This window comes from Anarrhichthys ocellatus, unplaced genomic scaffold (assembly GCF_004355925.1).
Source record: "Anarrhichthys ocellatus isolate YVR2014 unplaced genomic scaffold, GSC_Weel_1.0 scaffold11, whole genome shotgun sequence".
Lineage (NCBI taxonomy): Eukaryota > Metazoa > Chordata > Actinopteri > Perciformes > Anarhichadidae > Anarrhichthys > Anarrhichthys ocellatus.
The window spans coordinates 5827410-5853710 of NW_022280041.1; the positions used below are offsets into that span (position 1 = coordinate 5827410).

General features: G+C 44.6%; 2 protein-coding genes across 3 annotated transcripts in view; both read right to left on the reverse strand.

The window, feature by feature from the left end:
- Nucleotides 1-884: 884 nt before the first annotated feature.
- On the reverse strand, nt 885-12090 carry hgfac (HGF activator). Its single transcript, XM_031850823.1, has 14 exons — nt 10793-12090; nt 10626-10689; nt 10021-10114; nt 8555-8628; nt 8337-8477; nt 7531-7662; nt 6418-6528; nt 5917-6091; nt 5299-5396; nt 4107-4371; nt 2930-3069; nt 2494-2634; nt 2103-2245; nt 885-1184 (listed from the first exon to the last, which is right to left on the reverse strand). Exons 1-14 carry the CDS (start codon nt 10856-10858, stop codon nt 1011-1013), a joined length of 1818 nt encoding a protein of 605 aa, XP_031706683.1. The 5' UTR covers nt 10859-12090; the 3' UTR covers nt 885-1010.
- Nucleotides 12091-12195: 105 nt separating this feature from the next.
- The window catches only part of rgs12a (regulator of G protein signaling 12a), a 32394-nt gene continuing 18288 nt past the window's right edge, over nt 12196-26301 (reverse strand). For both annotated transcript variants that reach the window (XM_031850822.1, XM_031850821.1), the window contains exons 5-18: nt 25763-25932; nt 24470-24562; nt 23906-24049; nt 23086-23268; nt 22833-22983; nt 21938-22035; nt 21515-21700; nt 21191-21264; nt 20952-21078; nt 20381-20477; nt 20095-20153; nt 19522-19633; nt 18771-19334; nt 12196-13352 (exon numbers count right to left, since the gene is read on the reverse strand). In XM_031850822.1, coding sequence (XP_031706682.1) covers nt 13072-13352; nt 18771-19334; nt 19522-19633; nt 20095-20153; nt 20381-20477; nt 20952-21078; nt 21191-21264; nt 21515-21700; nt 21938-22035; nt 22833-22983; nt 23086-23268; nt 23906-24049; nt 24470-24562; nt 25763-25932 — 2339 coding nt within the window. In that variant the 3' untranslated portion in view covers nt 12196-13071. The remainder of the gene's footprint in view (nt 13353-18770; nt 19335-19521; nt 19634-20094; nt 20154-20380; nt 20478-20951; nt 21079-21190; nt 21265-21514; nt 21701-21937; nt 22036-22832; nt 22984-23085; nt 23269-23905; nt 24050-24469; nt 24563-25762; nt 25933-26301) is intronic.

Genomic DNA, 26301 nt, shown 5'->3' on the forward strand with positions numbered 1-26301 from the left:
CTAATCAGCCAATCACATGGCAGCAAGCATTTAGGCATCTAGACTTGGTGGAGACGACTTACTGAAGTTCAAACCGAGCATCAGAAAGGAGAAGAAAGGGGATTGGACGTGGCATGGTTGTTGGTGCCAGACAGGCTGATGAGTCTCGATTTCAGCTGCGACATTCAGATGGTAGGGTCAGAATTTGGCGTAAACAACATGAAAGCGTGGATCCATCCGGCCTTGTATCAACAGCTCAGGCTGGTGCTGGTGGTGTAATGGTCTGGGGGATATTTTCTTGGCACACTTTGGGCCCCTTAGTACCAATTGAGCATCGTGTACCCATCTTCTGATGCCTACTTCCAGAAGGATAATGCACCGTGTCACAAAGCTCAAATCATCTCAAACGTGACAATGAGTTCACTGTACTCCAATGTCACCACAGCTCAATCCAATAGAGCACCTTTGGGATGTGGTGGAACGGGAGATTCACATCATGGGTGTGCAGCCGACAAATCTGCAGCAGCTGCATGATGCCATCATGTCAATACAGACCAAAATCTGTGAGGAATGTTTCCAACACCTTGTTGAATCTCTGCTACGAAAGAATTAAGGCAGTTCTGAGGTGTACCTAATAAAGTGGCCGGTAGAGTGTACATGTTATTTCAGAAAGGGAACCAGGTCGCAAAATAGAAGTGGCCCTTCAAATGTGTAAGTACGTAGTACACAGAAGTTTATATCCATACCTATAAAAGGCCACATCCTCTGTTGAAAATAATAATGACCTCGCTGCCAAAACATTTAATATATTTAAACCATAAAATCAAGGTTACACATATCTGCATCTTTGATCTGAAGTAGTTGACACTCAAAGCTTTATCAAGTCATTAAAGGTTTATTCAGTCACAATGTTTCACAGTTAAAAAAAGGACAACCTATAAACTTCCACAAGCATGACAAATAAAAAACTGTTAGAATACAATATAGTGCAACGTCTCATATATTAAAGCTAATGTCCGGCTGATGTTCATTCATGAAGCCTTGGGTTTGCGTGTGATCACAGAATTGATCCAATCGATATAGTTCACCACTTTAGTGTAAACACCAGGTTTTCCAGAGCGGCCGCAGCCCTCTCCCCAGCTGATGATCCCATACAGGAAGCTCACGTCATCCCTCGCGCAAGCCAACGGGCCCCCGGAGTCGCCCTGGGGAAATACAAAGTATATACAGTTCATATACATACATGCTCGGATCAAAGCGGAGTCACTCTAAACAGCTGAGTCACACACTTTCAACCCTAATTCATTCCTAAGAAGTGCCCTCTACCCGAGAAGTAAACAGATAACGGAGACATTTAGTTGAAGAGGAAAGGAACTTCAATGTATTACACACGGCAGGTTGAGTAGCTGCAGACAGACCCTCGCTAACTTCCTCTCTGGCTGTTCACTCAGGGGAATCCCTGCTGAAATCTGAAGTGTTGTTCCATTACTCCGATGCCTTGAGTCAACTTACTGATACCGACCCTTACAGAGCCAAGGGAGGAGGTCAACAACTATGTGGGCTCTGGGAGTCTGTGTTGCCCACAACACTTTATGATCAGTTGTAATGTTCAGAGCAATAAGGGGGTGGGGGGGGTATCATTTCATCCCATTAGAAGGGAGCTAAGCCATGGCTTTGTCTTTAAGGGCCATTAATGGAGTGAAGAAATCTCTCCTATTTCAAATGATACGTTTCTATCCTGCCCAGCAGATAGAAGGATACCCCATCATATTGCGCCCCTGGCAAGCAGATTATGCCAGTCTGTGATTCATGGTGCATGAGCTGACTTCCACTGTTGGACAACATAATAGCAGTCTGGACACATTCAGTATAGATGGAGGGAACGATGTCTTTCAGGGTGGACGGATGAATTAAAAGCAACGTGACATTTCTCGGAGCGAAACTTGGGTTCGATACAATAAACAGACCGGCTAAAGCAAAAACGCAAAGAAAAATGTTCCTGACAGTGCCAGTGGTAGCACTTCGTAGTTCGTCATACATTGACGATGAGGAATTGTGAGGACGTAACCATCAACTTGGCGGCCTTGGATTTAATAATCACCGTCTCGGAATGGTTTTCCTACCTGGCAGGCGTCGGCACAGCCGCTGAGCCCCGCACAAATCATGTCAGGGGTGACATGGTTGCCGTAAACATCTGGCTTCCGACAAGCTTCGTGAGGAATCAGCCTCACTCCGGCCTCCTGCAGACTAGAGTAACCCTCGGCCTCTGTCAAAATAAAAGCAGGAATAACGCATCACATGTTAGTATGAACAGGGCCTCAACAACAAACTAAATGTTTACCATTATTTGGAGTTTTCAGGTAGTTGGGGGGAAAAAAACTTCTGTCAAAGTGAAGCTGAAGAGCAAACCAACACTGGCTCTGCTCGGACAGTTTAAAACAAGAAAGTCATGTATTGTATGAATGTAGATAGGTGTTATCATGATGACACGGCCATGATGCCCTCATCACTCACTCTCATGCATGTGTCCCCAGCCGCTAATAGCACAGCAGTAGTCATCAGGGAACGTCATGCTTTTGTCTGGGAGACAGATGGGTCTGATGAACGGGGTTCTCCTCACACAGCGCCCGTCCTGCTTCGCCAGTTTGATCAGGACTGCCAAACACAGACGACAGACGACGAAAAAGAGCAGTTAAAACAATGAAACGAGTGGTAGACTCGGAGACTCCGTTGCCCAATGAAAACACCACACCCAGCAGCCAGTGTGTGTGTGTGTGTGTGTGTTTGTGCGGGGGAGCACAGGGACACAGCTGCTCAGTGACGCACACACAGCTGTGCACACAGACTGGGGTCTTTAGTGAGTTTGTGTTTTTCTGAATGGGGACAGGAGGTCTTCTAGTTTACATGAGTCACTAGTGTGTGTGTGTGTGTGTGTCCACTTAATGCTTACCAATATCATGTAGCGTTGGATTAAACACTGAGAACTGTTTTGGAAAGATGTACTCCTGCACTCCAAATGTCCTGGTGTTGGGACCAGTGACGTTGACATTCTGCTGGCCGAGCACCACTCGAAGCTGAGACTTCAGGGGGCTATAAGGGAAGACACACTGCTGTCAGTCCACGGTGCTCCAAAGTATGTACTACTAATACTCATGTCTGTGAAAACTACCCGCTGAATTTCCTTAAAACTTTGATCCCCAGAGGGTGAACCGCGGGGATGCCGCCTCTCTTTTATCACCAACATTGATTGGCCGTAAAATGCACAAGAAATATGGAAATCTAATCAGCAGATTCCCATTAAATATATCTAGTACATGGATGCTCCCCAGAGGATGAACCCTCCCCATGTCAGACCTGATTTAATGATCTCTTTCCCTCGGGACAAATATTAACACTTTGAGACTCAAGACTCTAATAATAGCTACATCTCGAGCACGTTGTTCGTTATGTTCTGCGTGTTTGTACTGAGGTGTGTAAGGAACACTGTGGACTCTTGTTCTGCTTTCATTAGTTCAATCAAGTCCCAGCTGATACTGAATCAGTTTAGCAGTGACAGCATGTTTAAAAGAAAGCCTTGCAGGTATTATGGTCTGTATCCTTTTTTTTTTTTTAAAAACACTGAAAAAACTACTTTCAATCACTGCTATTGGTGTCCAATTCAATGATGTCATGATTTAGCTCTTTGAACTTCAGCAATGACAACAGATGCCTGTTTGCTGACATCAAAGGGGAAATGTGTGCACTTGCATGTAAACAGCATCTGCGCATGAGACGTTTTTAGGTTTTCCTCGAACTGGATGTCTAAATATAGGGCGATCGTAAAGCTGTGATGCTGAGGAGTCAAAGTCTTTGAATCACGTGCCTTGTTCAGCTGCAAAGGTCAGAAAATGCTCCCCTCTGATCTATGAACGCTTCCTCAACGATTAGGTTTCTTGCTGACTCAAACTGAGCACTTTCAGTCTTTTACACACAGGCTGAAAAGAGCTCCCAAGGACGTAAACACGTCTTTTTTTTCTGTCCCAAAGTTTCAGAGCGCACTTGGCTACTACAAAAACGTTGCCTTTTCTGCAAGTGACATCAATGCAAATAAAAGCCTCCGTTGCAGCTGAAGTGCATCCAGGACATACTTGCGGAAGAAGCAGTGAGCTGCAGAGACGATCCAGCAAGAAGAGACCAGGGTGCCGGCGCAGAAGTCCAATTTTCCGATATAAATGGCTGCCATCCAGGGGTGAGTACCCGGCAGAGCCGAGTTTCCGCCCATTATCCGGCCCCTGGCTACCGATAACCTCTTCTTGTGCTTTTTGCCACACACATGCTTTTTGGTGGTTATGGAGGGGTTTGGTCTTTTAATGACGGGTAGGACATTAAACGGCATAATCCTTCGAGAAGAAGCTGCGTGAAGAAAAAACATTAAAATGCGTGATTATCTCAGACTTAGTGGCATTAATGCAACTACAAACTACAATTGTAAACATGAATTAGAACTACAACTAACTACTACAACTATATTTTGCTACCACACTCCCTAGAATACCTCTTCTGAATACTTTCGTGTTTGTCGCTGGCTCATTCTCCCCTGCAAGAAAGCACAAACAAAAGGGTAGCAGAGCAACCCCGTGCTTTCAATCACATGTTGTGGATTCTGAGCATACCCTCGGCATCATGAGACGGTCAACTGCGCCAAATCCCACTCGCTACGTAAACAATTGGCAGCACCTGACGTGACATGTTGATTCAGGGTGAGTCATGCCTTATTCCCCTTCATCTCATCGAGCCCACGTTATTAAAAACAAGCTCTGCCAAAAAACAGTCAGCTTGGCTGAATTCCACGTTTTTTGGAGCAGCGTGACTCCACACAGTAGCTGTAGTCTCCGCCCTTCTGTCTTCATCACAAACGCTGGATTTCTGATTAAAAGTCGAGGCGTTTATTGAGGCGTCGAGAGGTTTCTGCATTTGTCCCTGAATGCGTCATATGACTGAGGCAGAGAATAAAGATATTGAATGATGCAGCGAGTGGCCTTCGTGAATAGTCTTAGCTTTTCATTCCTTATAATGACAAAAATGTTTTAGCTTCGACTTACCTAAACAATGAGGCCGACAATAACCAAGGCCGATAATCAATGGAAAGAATGAAGTGACTGCACGACTTCTTTAACAAACGATGAAAGCAACATCGAGTTGTTATATCTGGCCAATCTAACAGATGTATCATGCTTTACCAATAGGGAAGAGCATCGCTGTATATCAATGCAGCAGTTCAGTGATGGAGCCAACTACATGACAAAAAGAAAACTCCTTTGCTGCGCCCCGTTTACTCACACACAGGCATCACACAGGAGGGGACGTCGCAGTACTCCCAGGAGATGGCGCCGTCATTTAGTGTGTAGCACCACGGCCTCTTGTCCTTATCTGGGTTTCTACACACACACACAAACACACCCACACACTTGGCTGAAAAGGCTTAAAGGGGCTCCATCGCTGTTTAATGTGGAGGCTGAAAATGATTCAGTTTGAATGATTGGGAGTGAAGTTTCACTGAGCTGCAATATGAAACTTTCCCGGCAATAAAACTTGTGTGCTAGTGTGTTTGCTTTTCTTTGATGTTTGAGACATTTTTGGTGGCCATGCCATATGGCTGCTGGGTAGTCATAGCAACAACGAATGAGGAAAGCTGGAAGAAATGGAAGAGGAGCGAATGTGGAGCAGATTAGTTGTTTTTTTTACGATACACAGGCTGGATTCATGTGCTTCTTTAATGCTCATGGTGGTTGTGTGGTTGCCTCTGAGTTGCCCTAGCGGGCAGCTCTGCTAGCTCACGCTGAGCCCGTTCCTACCACAGCAAACCGCAAGATCAACACAACGTCTCCTCAAACCAGAAGCGGCCTTCGCCTGTCATGTTGCTGGCTACCAGAATTAGCGGGACGTCCCAACACACACCTGCAGTAGGCGTGCTCCCCGAGGCCCTTGAGGGACGAGGCGACCACCGTGCCCACATGGAGCTCGTTGTACAGCAGGTCCGAGTTCCACGCCACGCACCTGGCGCCGGACACCGTGGTGCCCACCAGCCCTCTGTAATCTGTGCCCCTGCTGTTATAGCACTCCGTCTCCGGCTCTGCACACACACACGCACACACACACACCACAGGCGGAAACAGGCAAAACAAAAAATGTCTCAAGCATGTCTCGATTTCGCAGTACAACACAAATATGTAAACAATATGAATGCAATCAGACAACTTCCAGATGACAGATATCTTGCTTCCACACTAAAATCCGCCCTAAAACAAACTCTCTGCACACCAACCGAGTGCAGCTTGCCCATGTCTTCTCCTGCCATCATTAATCAAACCCATTGTCACGCACACACGTGCATGCATGAACACGCATACATGACAAACACACGTGACGAATAACACTACAGTCCTGCTTTTTACTCACCGAAGCTGCAGTACGGACCGCTGTGGCCGCTTCGGCAGTTGCACACTTCCTTGCCGGTGGCTGTGATCAGTCGACACATTCCATCATTCTGACAAGGGTTTGAACTGCACGCTGGGGACACAGAGGGAAACCAGGTCACACATACATACTCTATATTTCCACAAAAAGCTTTATAAACTAATATGTCTGGTTTACAAATGGTTTAAACCCGGAAGAGAGTCGTACACACAACATTCACATATCGTAAATGGCAAATCTAGCTCTGTTTTTGGTCTCTACCAACTTGCGAGGGAAATATCTGGCTCTAGCATAGCGTCGTTTTCAGCCGCAGCAGTCAGCTGTTTTCAACAAAAAAAGCTCTGATAAACTGACGTGTGCACCACCAAACAGCAGACAGACAAAGCTACTAGCACGGAGGAGCATTTAGCAGCTAAAGAGACAGATCTTTCCCTCAGAAGTTGCTCTGCTGGTTGGGGAAATGAGAAACTGTTTGCCAAACATTTATGTCAAAGTGACATGTGTTTTAGGAGTTTAGTCCCCCTTGAGAAAAATTTAGAAAAGTCAAAATGTCATTGTAGAGTCAAGTCAAAGGGCATTCAGGTGCATTTAGCTTTAAGGATTTTTTTCCCCACTGTAGAGAATAAGAACAGCCCCGACCATCATGACAAAAAACAGGTTTCGGCTCAGTGAGGATGAAACCACCTCACTGCCGTTCTCTTTTATAAATGCCTATGAAGATCTCCCCCACCCCACACATCGAGATGAAAGCACCTTACGGACCCATGGGGTGTGTCCTAAAACACCATTCCTGAGTCACAGTGAGTCATATAATCTTAGTCTTTTCTTCGCTGGCTGTGTAACTATGGAGCTGTGATCAAAGAGAATAAGCACGTCTCCGGGCTGGAAGGAGACCTGACACGTATGAAAAAGCTTGTCAAATCAAAAAAAAAACCATAAAGACATCATTCCTGAGAGAGCGCTAATCTACATTCATCAGTCAGTATTTTACACACATCCCCTTATTGGGTTTCACTCTCACCTCAACAAAAAGCAGACCACAGAGCAAAAACAAGACACAACTGAAGCAGAACAGCAGCTGAAAGCACATCTTACTTGTGTAGCGAACTCTTTCACACTTGATTTCCCCCGCCACACATGTGCACTGTTCCACATTACGGAGGTGAATTCGTCCCCAAGACTCTCCGGTGTCATAATAGCGCAGGTGTGCGGTTTCATAGCACCTCTCTGAAAAGCCGACACAGACGCATAAAAAGGCATTAGGGTGGAGATGCGAGAGGAGATTGAAGAGCTCAATGGAGCGTGCCGAGCAAAGTTTGATGGGCTGAGCTGTGCAAGATTCTTGTGGAAACGTGTTTGGGTGTCTTTTTTGTGTTTTGATTTTGTTTGATTGTGAGGAATTGAAATGACTTTGAACGTAGGGTGAAACCTCTTTGCAAACGACGTCTCTGAAACAAGCGAGGGAGTTGAGAAAGGACAGAAGTCGAGCGTGAAATTTCATTCTTGATCTTGGAAATCATATTTGGCAAAAAACAATAATCAAATTCAAGAGAAGACATTTAAATATTGCCCGTGTAACTTCATTATATTGCAAAGCATGTCACATTTAGGACTTTTTAAAATAAACATCATGAAGCTGATGATGGGGTTTGTTATTTGCTGGCAGAGACTTTTGTTTCCTTCGGCAGCTGTCAGGTGATTGGCAGCCAAATGTGCACAATGATACGAAAACACTGAACTCGGGCACAATGGAAACATGATTGCAGAGAGAATCTGACAAAACAAAAACAAACAAAAACACATGTTCTAAGGATACACATGACAACAATGACAACAGTAACAGTGGTATTATATTTTACGTCATTCATAAAATAATAATAACAATCCTAAATTGTACCTACTCTGCTCACAGAGTGTGCCAGTGAAGCTCTCAGGACAGGAGCACTCAAAGCGTCCGTGTGGGATCAGCGTGCAGACGCCTCCATTCTGACACGGGCTCACCTGACATGGATCTGTGATTCTGCGTGACGTGTGTACAAAAACTGAAACAGACCAACAGAGAAGACAGTTACAGGATGAACAACACAGTATCAGGATTGATGGTGTTTGGTGAACTAACCCTCTGGCTGAGTTTTCTCCGGTGCACAGAAGCCCCACTGCTGGTCACGGTCAAAGTTACTCGTGAGGGAGCACCTGCAACAGAAGAGACAGAAATATATCACAGTCACCAGCTCGTCGCCTGGAATACAAATGGAAGAAACATTGGCAGTGTTGGCCAATAGGACCGTATTATAAACTGTCAGAGATCTCTCCATTTAACGCCATCCTGAGGAATATTCAGTGATAACACATTATAGATCGCTTCCTCGGTCGGTCAGTTTGCCACTTGGACTGATTTATAAAGACATTCATGGTTCCCCGGGAAAATAAATCTCAATGACTTTGTTTAGTCCCCTGACTTTCTCGTTGGCATTAAGTTCTGAGTGAAATGTCTCCACAGCTATTGGATTGGTTGTCATTAAATTCGGTACAGACATTAACTCCTCCCCCATCTTTTAGAATGACTTGTTACAGTGACCTCCTGACTTTTTCTCAAGCAAACATCACCATACCAACATTGTCATAATGATCACGCTAGCATGCGGGTATCAGCAAAAAGGGAAACTCTTTCTGAAACATAACCTCCCTAACTCCGTCAATCATCCACTACTTTAACCAAAGTAACGTCAGCAGACTTCTGGACCGCTCACTGCATCTGCGGTAGATAATCACAAACCTATCATGACACTGAGCTCGTGAGCACATCACAAAAACACGCAGAGTCACATTGTGTTTAACTTCATGTGTAGGTGGACCAGAGATGTTGAGCCATATATAATTGCATTGATGTTGCTCCAACTTGCTGCTGGCAGCCACCCTTCTCCTCTCACTTCAAAGGAATGATGACTGGAAAGCCCTTCAGCAAGTTGCTCCAACATAGAAAATCCAATAAAAGGATGATTTTGTAACTATTTCACAAACTGAAGCAAGTAAAAATGCACCGTGATGGTTTAACTGTGACAGCTGTTTATCTACCCTCAGGATAAACTGCAGGAAGTAGTAAAAGTGTTATAAACTACAGCCACCGTCGCAGTTTAAGATGGATGTTCTACATTCTATCTCATGTCACCTTCAAAATCATCTGGTTATAATAACATCATAGTACGATATTCTAGTTGGGGCACGCAAATCATTATAAGGCCCATCAACGCTTCATCAATGAGCAATTTACTGAAGCGAATGAGCTCCTTAAACTCATTAAATCTAACTTTTTGGGGCGAGTCATACAAACAGCTGTGATGCAACACCTGCGGTCTGTGTGACAGAGACGTAGACAAGGTGTGTAGCTTATGAGCGGGCGTCTGAATGAAAACCAAATATAACGACGCAGCACTTCTACCTGTCAAGTGTTGCGACGTCTCTTTGTGTAAGTCGAAGTGTGTGGTAACTGTGTGTGGTAACTTCGTGTGGTTACACGTGCATTAGTGGTTTGTTTGTGTAACCAAAACAGCGGAGCCAGATGGGCCGGCTAATATGTGGACTCACCATGGTTTTGAGGATAGGATGGTGAGGCAGTGATGATGAATTCTTCCACCCTGACGAAATGGGAATTTACATTCTTTGTCCGTTGTAGTGAGAACTGGCAGCAGAGCAAAAAAACAAAAAAAAACACAGCTTGTTATTTTCAAATGAATACAGATGGGCAAACACACAAAAGAGGGAAATCACAAACTGTTCCCCCCCCCCCTGCACCTCATGCACAAAGACTTCTTTGACTTTGTACATAGCTCTGATCCGAGGACAATAAATCCATGATCCTCTTCTTGATTAGCTAAATCATCAGAATCAGAAAAGGTGTATTGCCAAGTGTGTTTGCACATACGAGCAATTTGTCTTGGTGACAAAGCAAGATGAAATCTAAAAATAAAAACATGACAATTCACAACAGAATATGAAAGAAACAAAGAAATATGTTATGTTATTAAATAGATCATCAAGTCATGCTCCCACATGTTTTAGCTTTATGTTGCACCACTAACTTTCTCTGTTACTTCAGCTGGAAATGCATCCCATTCACTGCCAGTTTCAACGTGCATCCCCTTCCCTCCTTTCTCCTCTAAATCAAACATACGACTGAGGTAAAAACCTACCTTTCCGGCTCTCCCTGACCGGCTCTTTGGAGAGGACTCCTTCATCTGAAGGGACTAACATGCGCTGAAATCAGGGAAGATACGTTATTGCACTTTTTCTTGGTTTTAGCGCACGCAAAATGGATGAAAAAGACGCACAAGGCGTGCGTAAGAAGGGTACAACTTACCGCCCATGTAGTGAAAACACAAGGTAGAAAAAGTAAAATAAGGTATGCCATCATGGAAGTTTGCATCTGCTGGTCCCTGGTGTCCGGAGAAACTTGCTTCCAGGAGTCGGAAGAGGTGTCTGTGTGCCTGTCACGTTATATCAGTAAGTTTCCGAGTCCTCAGCCTGGTTTTGGTCATAGGGAACGTGGGAAACCCTGCAAGTATTATCCTGTTCCTCACAATTTCAAGCTGTATTGAGTAAACCCGTTGCGTCATTGGGCTTGTCTATCTGTGAGGCATCCTATATCCCGGCTGGTGTTCCCTGACGCCCACGGTTCATCATTGTGAGTTATCAAAAGAGGACAAACCCAAAGTTTCCAGAGGCAGAGGCGGCTCATGGTGCTGCAGGATCCCTCCTCTCCAGCGTCGAGGTCCGTGTAACGTTAACGCGTTACTCCAGTGACTATTCACGTTACTTTTTTGCCAGGGTCACATAATAAAAATTTTTACATTAGTTTAAGATGTATCTTCTGGTTGTTGTTTTTTTTTAAACAGTTTGTATAAACAATGTCTACTTTTGACAGGTAGCGACAGTGACTATAACGGTCACTTAGCTAGCGTTACTAATAGCAAATTAAGCTATTAGTAGCTATACGCGATTAACGTTAGCATGCTAAGCTAGTTAGCATATACACTAAGCTAGTTAGCTATGAGAAATACCATAACTTAGACATACCAAGGCGATTTGCGGGTTTATAACAAAAACATTACATTAAATAACACGTCTAATATTAAAGCATGACAGAGGATTAAGCTAATATAAAAAAAATACCGAACGATTTAGGGTTAAATACTGAAATCAATCGCATTAGTCTTTAGCTAACGTTAACGTTAATTCCACAGGGAGTGCAGTTTTGTGGCATTCTACATGAAGCCTATCGGTATTTTAGCATGCTTAGCAGGGAAGCAGGAAAGTGAAGGGCCCAACCCTCTCACATGCCACATGTGTTGTCAGCGTTCCAGCAGTAACATGCTGTGTCAAGACTAACCCCATAGTCTAACCTCTAATTTCCACCACCTGTAATAATCTCCCCAGATGCTGAGCTAAAAATACAAAGAGGAGGCTGGACGACTGAACAGCACGTCCACATTGGACAACAAATCCCCAGGTGGAGGTAGTGTGTTGCCAAAGAGGAAATTGTTCAACTAAGACAACCATTTCCGTTAATTATTGACATTTCTGACTAACTTGGCAAACACATTTAGCTGGCCAAATATGACAAGTAGGAGAATGCAGAGCTTTTTAGACAAGGGGGGGGCTAGAGGTTAGGATGGGGTATACCAGAATTAATCATATACATGTAACAAAAGAGAAGCGTGTCAGTTTTGTTGGAATTTACAGCCATGAAAGCTTTTTAATCATTTAACATGTGGACAACCTCAAAACCACAGAAGCAGGAAGTACAGGCAACAAAGGTACCGTCAGTATCTGCAAAACATAGGAATGATATAGAGGAAATATTTAAATATGCATTAAAAGTGTGATTTGCCTCCCTTTTGATCCTTAAAACAGAGTCCTCTCTAGCTTATGGTCCAACAAAAGTGGGTCCCGCTTTCAAATAGGGCAAGAGTTTTTTGAGAAAAAATTCAAACTCAAGGTTCACTTACTAGCTTTTTTTTAGCTTTCAACTGCATCTCACAGCCTTCCTCGGCATAAGACGAGCTGGAAAAGCTAGTAGGTGGACATTAAGTCAAGATTTTTAAATCAAACTTTATAAATACAATTAGTTGTAATTAATAGCTTAATTAATGGTTAATCCCTTGGCTTGTACGTATTGTTCGCTAACATAACTTACTTTTTAGTTATATAGCTATTTAATTCATTTTGAAGGTTTATTAGAAAGTAAAGACGACTTAAAACGATAAATAAACCCACTAATCACAACTTATAAACCATTTGCAATATATGCTTTACTTAGAAAGTAGTACCCAAAAGTTCATTCCCGGCTTCTTCCATGGTTGTCCTTGGTCTAACATGGCTCTTGATACAATTGCTTTGCACGTCATTATTAAACTAAACCATAACAAAAACATATCACTGTCCAAAAATCACAACCAGTACTAAAAATCAACAAGAACACGCCAGAATTCGTAACAAATATACAATATCTATCACTGTAATATAGATTTTTTTTTCTTCATTTTGTTTGGAGTGTACATGCAGTCCATCGTTTAACTAATTCCCTTTCGAAAAGACAGTGCCTCAGGCTGAAAAAGTGCAGCAGTGGGGGGGTTCCCTTTAGACAATTGTGGCCTTGTAGAGGTCCGTCTTGCAGTCCTTGCCCTCCGGTGCGTTGCGGCCGTTCTGGGGCATCTGGGTACTCCTCAGCTTGCTCTGGCACTGCCGCAGCTCAGCGACGTAGCCCTGGAAGCTCAGGCTGAGCTCAGAGTCCTCTCCCTGGGATGTTTCGAGCGTCCCCTCCTCCAGGTGAACCCCCTCCACATCCATCACCTCCTGAACCGTCTGTGCAGCGTCGGCTCCGTCGGTGGGTGATTTGGTGTCCGCGTTTGGGTTCGTTCCTTCACAGATACAGACAGACATGGAAGATTTAAGAGGAGTTGTTGCATTATGGACGGCCATGGTTGAATATTTATGAGCATGGTCATTATGAGTTATTCCTTTCACATCATAACTTAATCCTTTGTTTATATAGAAATGTTGATGACTTCAGCTTTAAATAAGCAAATTAAAACAGGCAAACACTTGCTGTCAAAAATATATTTTTATATAATGGTGACTAAATATAGGTACAAAAAATTGTCCCATCTCTGTGCAGCTTTGACTCACATGGACCTGCAGGCGACTGAGCTTCGCCTCCTCATTAGACTGCATGATGACCAGATGCTTAGCATGAATGTATGAGACTTCAGAGGATCTAAAAAATGGAAACGCTGTCACCCATGGCGTGGGTGCACATGCATTTTAGCTCTACCCCGCTCAAATGAACACATCAGTTTAATATGCGTGCGTAATCTGACAACTGTATAGCTGTGTAATCTGGACAGCTGTTGTCAAGAAAGAAAAAAATGACATAACTGCTTCAGCTCAAACTTGCTGAACTCGCTTGCCAAATCATGGGAAAGAACTGAAGGAAATTGTAACAGGATTAAATGTATTCATTCATAGACTTGTTGTCACATGTGCTGTGTTTCAACATTACCACTTGTGCTTCATTTCAAACAATTTGGGGCTGCATGACCTCATCAGACACAAGTTAATGCAACCTTAACATCACATTTAAGGAGGGTGTGTTATGCATGTGGACCCCATTTGTCCCCGTCTTCTCATGCCAGTGCACTCAGGCGGCTACGAACCCAAGTTTCCGGGATGCAAGCATTACGGGTTATGATGACGGATAAACTCTCCACTTCTCATGTGAACCCTGTGGCCCCTCAGACTCTAAACACAGAGGCCCGAGTGACTCAAACACGGAACTTCAACACATAGACTCTCCTAGCTCTGCTGACTGTGATTCACTGCTGTTCAGTGCAGATGTAAACACAGCCTGTGAGCTCCAACAGCTGACCTTACACAGACCCTCAGCCACACAGCGACTTCAACCACCAAGGGGATCGCCAAACATATTCAGGGACTTTTCAGCAACTGTCACGGTCTTGTCTGAAGTTCAAGGACATGGTTCTGATGTGTGTTTGCCAGTTAATTAGAATTTAATATTAAATATTTAATATAGTTGACACATCAACATGAATCTCTATCACAGGGTTTTTCCGCAGGATGTGATTTATTGACGCTGGTATGCAGAGTGGCAAGGTGACGCATTTCGATGAATTGGGTTTTGTCGAACTAAAAATAAATTGTACTTTCGACATCATAAATGTATTAAGCAATCCATTCTTGACCCCTACTCTCTGCACCTGCGGTTCCCAACCTGGGTATCAGGACCCCTCAAGGAGTCGCAAGATAGATTTTAAAGGGCAATGAGATGATTTTAGGCAATACGAAAAATCCTTTATCACCTACAATTTGTTTATAATTGCAACTTTCCTGTGAAATACTAGATTTTACCTCTTCAGGCTTACAAAATGTATTTTTTTTTTTTTTTAAAGTTCAGCAAAATATAAAAGTAAAAATCCCTTCTTGACTCAGGTCTTAATTGCTCATAAAAATAGTTAACCTTTGTCAGTTAACATCCCTGCTTTATAAAGGGTCCCAAGTAGGACTGCAACTTCTTTTTGCTTAATTGGATTCATTATTAAAATAGTGTATGATCCTACTGTAATCATTGAGCAACCCTACCAATAGTTTTATTTACAATAAATGGCTCAAGATCACGTTGAGATAGTTCAAACATGCCTGGTTTTGCATACTCCTGTCTCTGGAAGAAGGGAAACTCCAATGCGATGTATTTATTTTAAATTCAAACGTGTTCAATGTTCAAGCCTGCTCTCTCTGCTATGATGCGTAAACATGACGTTAAACACACCATGTCACCGCGTCTCCCGTGGAGAGTCTCGTCCACAGGCACGTCAGCAGCCGGGTGCTGAGACGGACCAGCCAGACTGGAACGGACCCAGCTACAGTCCTCACTGAGGCTGACTGCCAAAAGATCCGCGTCGAGCCCTCCTCTGACCGCCAGATGGACGACAAAGCTGGCCCAGGGTCCGAGGCTGCTAGCTTTGAGAGCTGACACAGAGACACTGAGCCTTATGGTCCCTCGGGTTAGGTGTGCTGAGTCATTACAGAGCACAGTGTGTAGATAGCCTGGCCTTAAAATGAATGTCCCATTTACTCCCAGGAGTACTTGAATCTTCTCGTATTGGGCCAAACCTTTCCTCTGAATTAAAACCTTCAGCAACTAACTTCTGACCCCGACTGTGTAGAGGGGGAAAGAAAACTTAATTTCTAAAATTTATTAATATTATTTAGCATGCAACTAAAAGCTCATGGCCGTGAGTTCAAATCAGTCCTATGAATGGCGTTACACTGTGTGATGTCGCCCTCTAGTGGGCGGCCTTATCCCCACCAACCGGCCCTGCTGACCCAACACTTGCCAGACAGGGAGAGGTGATTACAGCTGTGATTAGGACATGATTGTGGTAACAACGGGCAGCAGTTCTCAGTTCTGGTCCTCTGGATACAGACCAGAGGCCTTCTGGTTTTGATTTCAGCAGTCTAACTAGGGGATAATTCACACTTGATAATATGCCAAGTAAATGAAACTACCTGTAGGGCTAGAAGCACTCTGGGTACTGTGGACTATGCCTTAGAGCCACTGCTTTAGATGCAAATGCTTAAACTGATGTCAGGGTATAATGGTTTTTAGTACAAAAGAAATTGCACCCCCTAAAAGAAATCGGTGAGGTCTATAAACACATTTTATTGTGCTCCTTAAATGCATTCGTGAGTTTGATGACTTTGCAGTACAATCAGAGGAAACAACAGAGTCATAGTATTTTTTTAAAGTCGCTTATTTCTCATATGAAGAACATTTATCCGGACTTAATCCTCTGCCTTTCTGTAGTACTTTATTATTTATGGCACAGTGGCAGTGATGTCTGAGGAAGATGTCGATCCGCCTCATCAGCAATTATTTATTCCCTCGTAACAGCAGAGGGCGTCCGTTTAACAGCGATACAATCTGTAAATGGACGTCTGCAGTGGCTGAAATCAAGCAGATTGACGCAGTTAAAAGAGCACAACTGCTGCTGAACCCCTGTTAATTTGACGGCCTCTCACTTATTCAGTGGGTGGTTTGTCTCGTAAACACATTATTAAGCCCATGAGCATGACTTTCCACCAGAATTTTAAAAAGTAACAACTTCATAAAGTCTCTAAAAAGAGTGGAGGCGTGTTAACTTGGATCCCTCACAGACTCAGAGTTAGAGAGAGATATACAGGCCTGAATCATAGCTCTGGTTCTATTTTAGCTGGTGGGAGAAAGGGAGAGATGGAGAGAAATAGGATGGGAGATAGCGAACAGTGACAGTTTCTATCTGGAGCTCAAGTCAACTCGTGGATAAGGTTACCATGGCGCATAGTGGTGGGAAGAATCAGGCTGATGCACTTAGCAACCAGAGAAGAGGAGCTCTGATCCTTCCTCGCCGTCGTGTGTACATACCTTACATTAAAGCCTTTCAATACAAGGCAGTAAGCTCAGAGCGAACATGCTCGTGCACCTTCGATGACGTGCTTTGAAGTGCGAGGGACCCATCAGCTTTGTTGTTGGGCGAACATGTAGAGCGTGATTATTTTCTCTTCCTGTAGAGTTCACAGGGTTTCAAAAGAAGCTTTCCTGGGATTTTTTGTGAAAGCCAACAATCAAAAAACCCAACGTGTTGCCTCTAATTGGATATCTGAAGACAGAAAGCTTTTGGCCTTAGTTGATGTATTCCCGGCAACTCTGAAAATGTCTACTGTAGAAAAAACCCATCACCATTACGAATAAATTCACCACTTCATTGTGTACCTTATGTCAGAAACAAACACAGTGGGGGTGGGGGGGTGACATGGATGGAGAAATAGAAAATGAGATCCATCTGCGGGAGATGATGATAATGATCTAGCACTCCATACACAAAGAGTCGACACACAACGGCAAGCTTTGAAAACACAAGTTTGAAAGAAGACCGACTCAAAAAGACCCCGAAATGCCACGCTTAAGGCAACACACAACAGAGCGGTGACCCCATCAAATAACAATACACCGAGCAGGTGGACCAAGTGGCGTTTTAACGAGGCCTCACAAACACCGACACACTGAGCAATCTGAGCAGAACACACACACACACACACACACACACACACACACAGAGCGCGTGGCGACACACAGAAAAGTACACAAAGGAGTGGGAGCTGATGAGAGGAGAAAGCCACAGGATAAGAGTGAGACAGAGCTGAGGGAGAAAGGGGAGGAGGCATGCGGAGGCGGAGGAGGAGGAGGAGGAGGAAGGCGGGGGAGAAAACTGAGCTCACAAACGTGTAAAAAGACAGACGAGAGTGATTTACAATTCTAACATTTATTAGATCTACTCAATCACAGGTACAGAGTTTATTGGCAGTGATTATCTACAACAGGCATCTAGCGAGAGGGAGTGAATGACCCGGATAGAGAATGACGGGCAATTCAACAATGTCACCAGCGCTAAGGAGCACTTGTCCTCCGGTGACTAATTATTTTCGCCATTGCTCAATTTGCCGACACCATTTAATGACTCACCGGTTTGAGAGATACAAAAAACAAAAAGACGCTTTTTGACATTGTTGAATTGCTCTTAACTTGAGATGGTGGGATGGAGAGGAACACAGTATTTATATTGTACTGACTGTCAGCAGCCACAGGTCCAACACTGTAAAACAATTTCATGGGTCTGGTTTGCTGCGATGTTTTTCTAATTGCACATAATGAACCCGTATGCCAGGAAACACAGCTGCTAATCGCATCACTTTCAGTTGTTCTCAATTCACCCACTGCAGCGCTGTCGAATATTGTTCATTAATCTGTATGCACTATGCATATATTATTAATATCCACAAGCTCTGCAAATCAGTTACATCAGCATTCTCAGACACCCAAAACTACAAAATAAACTGAATATCTAACTGGAGTGAAGTCATCCCAGTCATGTGGCGAACCCAACAATTTGTGGCGTGGGAAGTGACATCCAAGTAAACGTTGCTCACTGAACAAAATATACACATCCGTATTTACAAGGCGAGATCTGAGTGTAACGAGGATCAATCACACACATGCTTTGCTAAGTTTAATAAAACAAATCAGTTTAAATGAATGGCAAACTGAGAAAGAGTCAGTATCAATTTGTCATTAAAGTGCATCAGAGTCAGTGTAGAGGGAGTTTAATGGTGAAGGTGGTCGGGTTGAGACCACCGGTTGGTGGGGGGGGGGGGAGAGCGCACGCATGCACATACCACACACACGCAAACACACGGAGCACTGGTTTATTACACTGTAGAAGTACCTGAACTGGACTTTCCCTCTCCACCCGCGTCTTGAGACTGGGGGCAGATTGGCGGCGGGGTGAAGTTGGCTTCGGGCAGGCTGCTGTTGAAGGACTGCATGGGGAACGGCGATGGAGGCAGCAGGGTGCTGTTGGGGCTGCTGATGTCGCCCTCCCCCACGAGAGTCAGGTCGCTGTGGGCGTCCTCCTCTACGGTGCGGAGGATCGGCCGGGTGTCCAAGGGCCGGGGGATGGGGGAGAGGTGGGTGCCAAAAGTCGAGTGGCGAGTAGGGGGCATCAGGCACCGCCTGGTCCCGGAGTGTCCGTTGGCGCTGGAGCTGAGGGAGGAGTCCAGGCTCTCTGAGCGAAGGCTGGCGGTGAGGGCCCCCCGCAAGGAGACGCCGTTCTCCCGACTTTGTTTCAGGGAGTCTGGGGTGGAGCAGGCCAGGTCAGAGGAGGCGGAGCAGGAGGAGGTGGGTGGGACTAGACGCAGGAAGTCGGGAAGCACCAGGTCTTCTTTGCTCAGGAGTCCGCGCTGGTCGTTGGCTCGGGAGCTCTGCGCCCGGCTCAGCAGCTCAAAGAATTCTGCAACACAGATCAAACAGGTTCCCTCACTTAGACTTTCCAAATAGGTGAGCTCCTGGAAGGAAATGATTAGTTGAGGGGGTTAACATTCAGCGTAGCATCCTCACACCTGACGGGGAAAGCAAAGCAAAGCAAAGCTAAGAAATCCACCAATAAGTCAAAGAAAGAGAGAAAGAAGGACATTTACCTTCAGCTTCATCTATATTAATCTTTTTCTGTTTTCTCTTTTCCCCTGGGAGTGCTGAGTCTGGTCCACTTGCTCTCAGAGAAAAGTCCTTTGGTGTTGACCTCTCATCTCCCTGCAGATGCAACAATAACAATGCAATCTGTTAGGGGATGGGGGGATGGGGAGGGGGGGCATAAAGGGGAGGCTAAGCATGAGCTGCAGAGCACCCTACTGAGCAGAGTGTCCGGATTTACTGATACCCTCATGTAAAAGATGAGCCTCGTCCATCTGCTGGCTCTCCGCGTCTTTACCGACCTTGCTAGCGTCCAGACCGAGTGCTGTCTGCCTACGTACGGTGCAATAACTCAAGCATGGAAAGGGAGCAAGTGAAGTCAGCCACAGGCAGTGTTAGGCCAAGGGATACAAACAAATCGGGAACCCACCAACTCAAAGCTTGTCAAAAGATTGTAGATGTTAATAAGGATGAATGCGGGATGTTGCATAAGCAGCGCAGCAGCGGAAAGGGACAAAACACCACAGCGGGACATTTTTAAGCAACATATATATGAGAATAAAGATGTCGGGAGTACTTACTGTGGCAGAAAAACTTCTACTTGGGGGGTGGTTTTTTAGGGAGGACGACTTAGATTTGTCTATTTGAAAAGAGAGACGGAGAGAGGTGTACAAGAAAATTAATCATCAGGCTGAGAAATTAATGAGACAAAAAAGAGAGGAGAGGACATTTTAGAAACCGTTGTTTACAAGTTCCAGTCGGAAAAACAACTTTTCATATTTAGAATTGAAATAAGTTCTTGTTTTTTTTTGTCAGTTTGTAATATTTAGTATTGATATTGTGCTGCAGTGTGTTAGATGGTCTTACCTTTCCCTGAAGCTGGGTCGATTCGATCCAAAACAACTCGTAGGCCATCCAAGCTCGATATGGGGGCGCCCAGGTCCAAAGGCTCCGTTTCTCCGCTCTAAAACGAAACACAAATCGATGGTCAACACGTTACAATCTTCACCTGTTGTGCAGAAGTGTAAATATGGAATAATTCCTCTTAGTATGTCGAGCACAAGGCTGATATCTGAGTTCACGAGCCTTTGTTTAATTTATGAACTATTCCTCAGCTCTGGACTACTGTATAATACTGTTATAATGCCTGAAAACCCCACAGGACTAAAATAAAATCTTCTGGCAGGGGTCTAGGGGAGGAGTTGGCATGTTTAAGGAGTGTCGTCATTCTTAATTATAGCCCCAGTGCTCCATCTTCAGAGGCTGAGTCACAGTGCTAACCACCGTGTAGAGATGGAAAAGGATGCGGTCGCTTCCCTCCCCTGACCATGATGCTCCACCCTGTGGCACTGTCACACACTACACAGGCTGCTCCCCGGACACACACGGAAGCTTAAAAAAATAGATTAAGGCATCGTAGCCACCGGGGACGACTTACTACTTTGGCCACAAGATCGCTGAGGTGGAGGCCGTATTTGGCCACCACGGGACGCAGGACCTCGGTGACTGGTTTGGTGGGTTTGGCTTTAAGCCCCACGGAGCGGTTAATGGGTACCAGGTCCAATCTAGGAGCAGAGAAAGAGCACAAGTAAATGTCAGCGCAGACATGAAAGCATGGACAGAATAGGTGTCAAAAGAAATTGACAGTTCCGGCAAACTTTGATGAATTATTCATACCTGAACAAAGTCCGCTTCTCCACTCTCAACTCTCGAGAGCTGAGGGTCATGCAGTCTTGGTCCAACACCAAAGGCTGTAAGGAAAAACAATAAAACTACCCATTAGCAACACATTAAGCTCCAGTAAAACAACCAAAACACTACATACTGTATATATTGTCCACTTTTAGAATTCTTTTCAATTGAATTCAGCTTTTTTTCACCTGAGTTCTAACAATGACTCCTTGCTAAATAGCGCATGTGTAAATGGCGAGTAAAGAGGAGCTCGCAGCAGCTGTTTTTAGCATTCATTGGTAGTTTGTTGGCGGCGTTTGCCTCCCTCACCTTCTCCCCTCCCACCAGGAAGAGGTCAACAGCAGCCATGTTGATGCTGATGCTCTGACAGAGACCTTGGAGGACTTCCCTTATGGAGGCACCGGGCCGAAGGCTGATTGAAGAGCAGGAACCGTTGGGCAGCACCACGCTGCAATGTTTGGGGGAACGCTCCCACACCGAGTGGCGATTATCAGACTATGGAAGCAAGATTTGGGAGAAAAAAAAAAAAAGAGTAAAGATCTGGATTATGGCTTTTAAAGTGTTAACAATAAACGGATTCATTTGAAATTGTAGCTCGTTGTTCTCTACTCTCTGATTTATGCCATCCATAAACAAACAATGAGTGGGCTGTTCAACCTACAACCTGTTATGATGACTTCACCAGACACAGCGCTCTGTGTTGCCATGGTGATCTGTCCAGAGGAATCTTACCTCAATCTTGCCGGCAGAGCAGGAAGTGGCCATCTCCAGACTGGTACCGGACGACAAGGAGCCCTGGGACTCCCTCCGCCCATTACTGCCCGAGTAGTCTGCACAAAACCGCACAGAGGAGGATGAACTCGTGCAGATAAGAGACACCAGCGCTCTACGTGCATTAAAAGGACACGTACGATATGTAACACCAAGCGAGCGTCAAGCTGTAGCACGACTTACGACTTATGATCGTATATGACACCATTTGTGATTAAACAAAGTGTTTCGTTAAATTATGGTGCGGCTACATTTACGTTGAAGCACCGGTGTGACATTTGGTTCAATTTAGCAAGAAATCACTTGATTGAAATGGAGATAATTAAGATGGTATCAAAACTGTGCTGTCTGCAATGTTTTGTACACCAGAATGACTACTTTCAGAGAATATTTACAAACAAAAAACTTGTTATAATTTCCGCAAAGCTTGAAACTAAATCTGCGAATGACATTCAAGTCAATTGAAGCCTTTAAAACAAGACAAACTTTAAGCTGTAATTTGATATTATAATAATCAAAATCCCAAACAATGGTTTCAGAATCAATATATCAACTTCATTTTGGTATTTTACCACCTTAAAAACTTTGGCCCTTTGCAGACAACACTCTCTGGCGGGTCAAAATGCGAAGTATGTTTCTGCTCGTGTACCAGGACTGTGTATGCAATACTTTGAGGACTGCGGAGCAGCTGTGTTTCTACGTGCCCCCGCATAGAGTTCATGGCAACCCTGGAGCTGACAGCGATTTTGGTGTCTAGTTCAAGGACACATCAGCACTTTGGAAGTTTGTGTGTGGCAAAAAAAAAACTTTAAAAACTGTAACCAGAAGGCAACCGGCTTGTTGATCAGATTCTTACCGAGGTTAATGTCTCCTATGTCCTTCTTCTTCGGGCCCTTCCCAAAGCTCCTGTTGCGTGACCACGAGAAGAAGATGCCGCGTTTCTTGTCAGCGCTCTCATCCCGGCTTTCTTCATTCGGGGACCTCCCTGACCTCTGCTTTCTGGCCTCCTATCGGTTGCAAAACGAAAAAACAAAAGATTTGAACTCTCGTACCGGTATGGCGAGTGAAGGACCAGTGGCTTTGACACAGTCGAAAAGCAATAGCGGCACCTTTTTGGGGGTTGAGAGGGCCGAGCGGTCAGAGGTGGCGCTGTGCTTCGAGGGCGCAGGACTGCAGGGAATCTGGTAAGGGTCCGGCAGGGGTCGGCCGTCCACCTCGGCACGCATGCACTCCCGGTAAAGGGAGGACTTGAGGAATCGCGAATAACTGTCAAACTTCATCAGGTTGAAGATCTGTAGACGTAAAGAGGAAGTGTTTGTGAGTAAAACAAAACAATGAAAGCGATGGAGAGGTAAGAGGTGAGAGACACAAAGAGGCACGTGAGGGTCAAAAATAAGGGAGTGAGGAAGAGAAAAATGACACAGACAGAAACAAGAGAGAAGAAACTACTAGTGTTAACATATGGTTACAGCTGATGTTATGACAGATCTCAACAGTGAGCGTTTTATCATGCTCGTGCGCAGCCTGAAAATATACAGAACTCTGACTGCGTGTCTATGTGTCAGTGTGTACAGTATGCCCTAGATTCTCCGTGGGCGTACGCCAGTTTGTGTTTATCACTCTTGTAAAGGCTCGGGGCCCTTTCGTAAACAAACCCAGATGGCCACCGAAGAAAACCCAATATGCTCGGGCAAAGCGACTAAAGGCTAGATGAGAACCAAACCCCCTACTGTCAAGAGAAGTGTCTCCATCTTCAGTGTGAATACGGAACAACTCAACGCGTGTGTAAAGCCCCCTGAGGCATTTGTGATATTGAACTTGAACATTGTAAATATACTTGAAAGTCGAAATGAACCAAAGACACGCAAATTTTTAAAAAAATGTCTGCGTTAGGAGACGAGCTAACTACTAGGACTGTCTTGTTGGTACCTGTAGCTGCTGCGTCTTGAACATGTCGGGCCGCGGGGAGGTGAGCACGTCATCGGCCAGCTGGGCTTGGCTGTCGATGTTGACCGGCATCGTGGCCTTGCTGGACAGGAAGCTGTTGTAGATCTCGCCAGCTCTCTGGCCCAGCTGCAGGACAGAGACGTTGGACGATGGAGAATTTAAAGAACAAATGTAGTCTTTTTATGGATATATTTTACACGCACATCACATAAGCATCCAGATGTAATTTAATGTGCCCTTTGTAAATAGTGGCTACGTCACTGTGGTTCTAACAGAGAATTAAAAACGTAGGTATACACATCCACGTACACAAAACTATGTTGACTAATTATATATTTTATCTACCCCATCCAAGCCGCTAAGATTATTCAAATTCTACAACTTGAGGGAAGGAAAACTCACTTGATATCAAATCTGAAAGGAGAAGCCACACACAGACTTTATTTTGTTTGACGGTTTTATTTACGCAACAAATAGGTTGGGAACCATTCCAATCCGTGTGTATGTTTGTAGCAATGGGATTTGCCTCATACTGTGTGGACTTACCTGCTTTTTATCAGCTGCTGGGACATGACTGAAGTATTCGCAGGCCTGCCAGAACAAGATGTTCTCCTCGCTGAATTCTTTCTTGAGAAATTCCTGTGGAAGTCACACGGCGCAAGAGTTTCTATACGATCTCAAACTCATTCTCTCTCTCTCTCTCTCTCTCTCTCTCTCTCTCTCATCGTTCCAGTGCAAGTGTTGTCGAGAGCAGTAGTGAGGCAAGAAAAACGATCGGGTGTGATGTTGCGAACAGGATTGGTGTAAAGCGTAGGCGAGGGATAGTGTAGGCGCGCAGCTCTGATCAGCGCTGAGGGGAGGTGAGGAGCGAGGTGGTTCTGGGACGCCACAACTTAGCGTTGAGCCTCCTGAAAGTGTTGTGGGCTAAAATTCAAAAGACACATCTTTTATGTGGGAGGTAACATAAATGAGGTGCCTGTGCTCGGAAAGGTTGGACATTGAGAACTGGTTCTGAACTTGAACCTGTTCCAAATCTATATAAACCTAGGATTTGTCAAAAAAAAAAAAAAGTGCTTTCCAACTGCTGTCAACTCTCCAAAGTCTGGCAATGATTGAGAAAAACGTACAACAAAATGTAATGATGCGTTTAAATAATTCAATGCACGAAGGAAGATGGTCTAGTCAACACTACCTGAACCAAGACCAAGTAAAGACAAAGACCAAAGCAAGGCTTGACCAAAGACCGGACCAGTGTGAGCCCCACTTCAGATAAGATGTGCAACATGCAAACCAAAGGCACTCCTCGAGTTGATCTGAAAAATCCACATTCCCAAGGAAAACAAATGAAGATTCCTCTTCATTCTCCTCTTTTGTTGCCATATATAACTGTATACGTGTGTGCCTGTGTAAGTGCGCCATGAGAAATGTCTTGATAAAATAACCGACAGGCATTGCAGAGGTGTATTTTATGTGTGGAACTTCACAGTAATGATGTTAACAAATAACGGACCGAGTAAAAATGCGGTCAGTTCTGAGACTGAGACCTTCAAAAAGACATTTTTATGCCATAACGGTCGATCGTCAGCTAACGGAAGAGCACTACGCACAAGTATAACAAGTGTAAAACTAAAGAGGATGTTTTTCTTCAGGCTTCAGTAAGAAACAGAATTAAAAAGCAAAATCAATAAAATCCAAACAACACGACACTTCCTGCTCGCCCACTTTCTTTTACTCTTAAACCTGAAGCACCAAGACGCTTCACGCTGCTGGTTTTGACAGCACTTTGCGGTTAAGTATGCCGGGATTCAATCAATCTGGGACACTTTTTTGTTTCCTTACCGAGAAGTAGCGCACACCCACTGGATCCTGGAGGAGGCGTTCGAAGCAGGCGGCCCAGCTGGCCACGCGCTGCTCCGGAACCCCTCGGAGGCTGCCTGCTCCTGGAAGACTGCCATTGCTGTTCAGGCTGCTCTGGCTGCAGCATCCCTGCAACTGGACTCCACTATAGTCTGCAAGACGGAGAAAAAGGTTAGTGGGCTCCTACGTTAAAGGGTAATCCGAGCCAGAGGGGACGTTGGAGCAATTCTGCTGTGTGCCCTGCAGCATTTTTGTGTTTTTTGTTAATTTAATCCGAGGAGGAAAACACAGCTTTCATTGAGATCTTTTATAAGGATTTTTTATATCTTCAAAAGCAGACACGTCTGAGTTTTGGTGATCGTGTAAGCGAGAAAGCTCAATAAAACAGCACATTTGTTCATCAGATTCGGGTTGAGGTGCATATTTAACTACTGGCCACTACTACACCGTTAAGAGAGGGAAGAACTTGCCATAAAATGATCTGGACATAATGGGGAGCTAAGAGGTGCCCTGTATCTGCT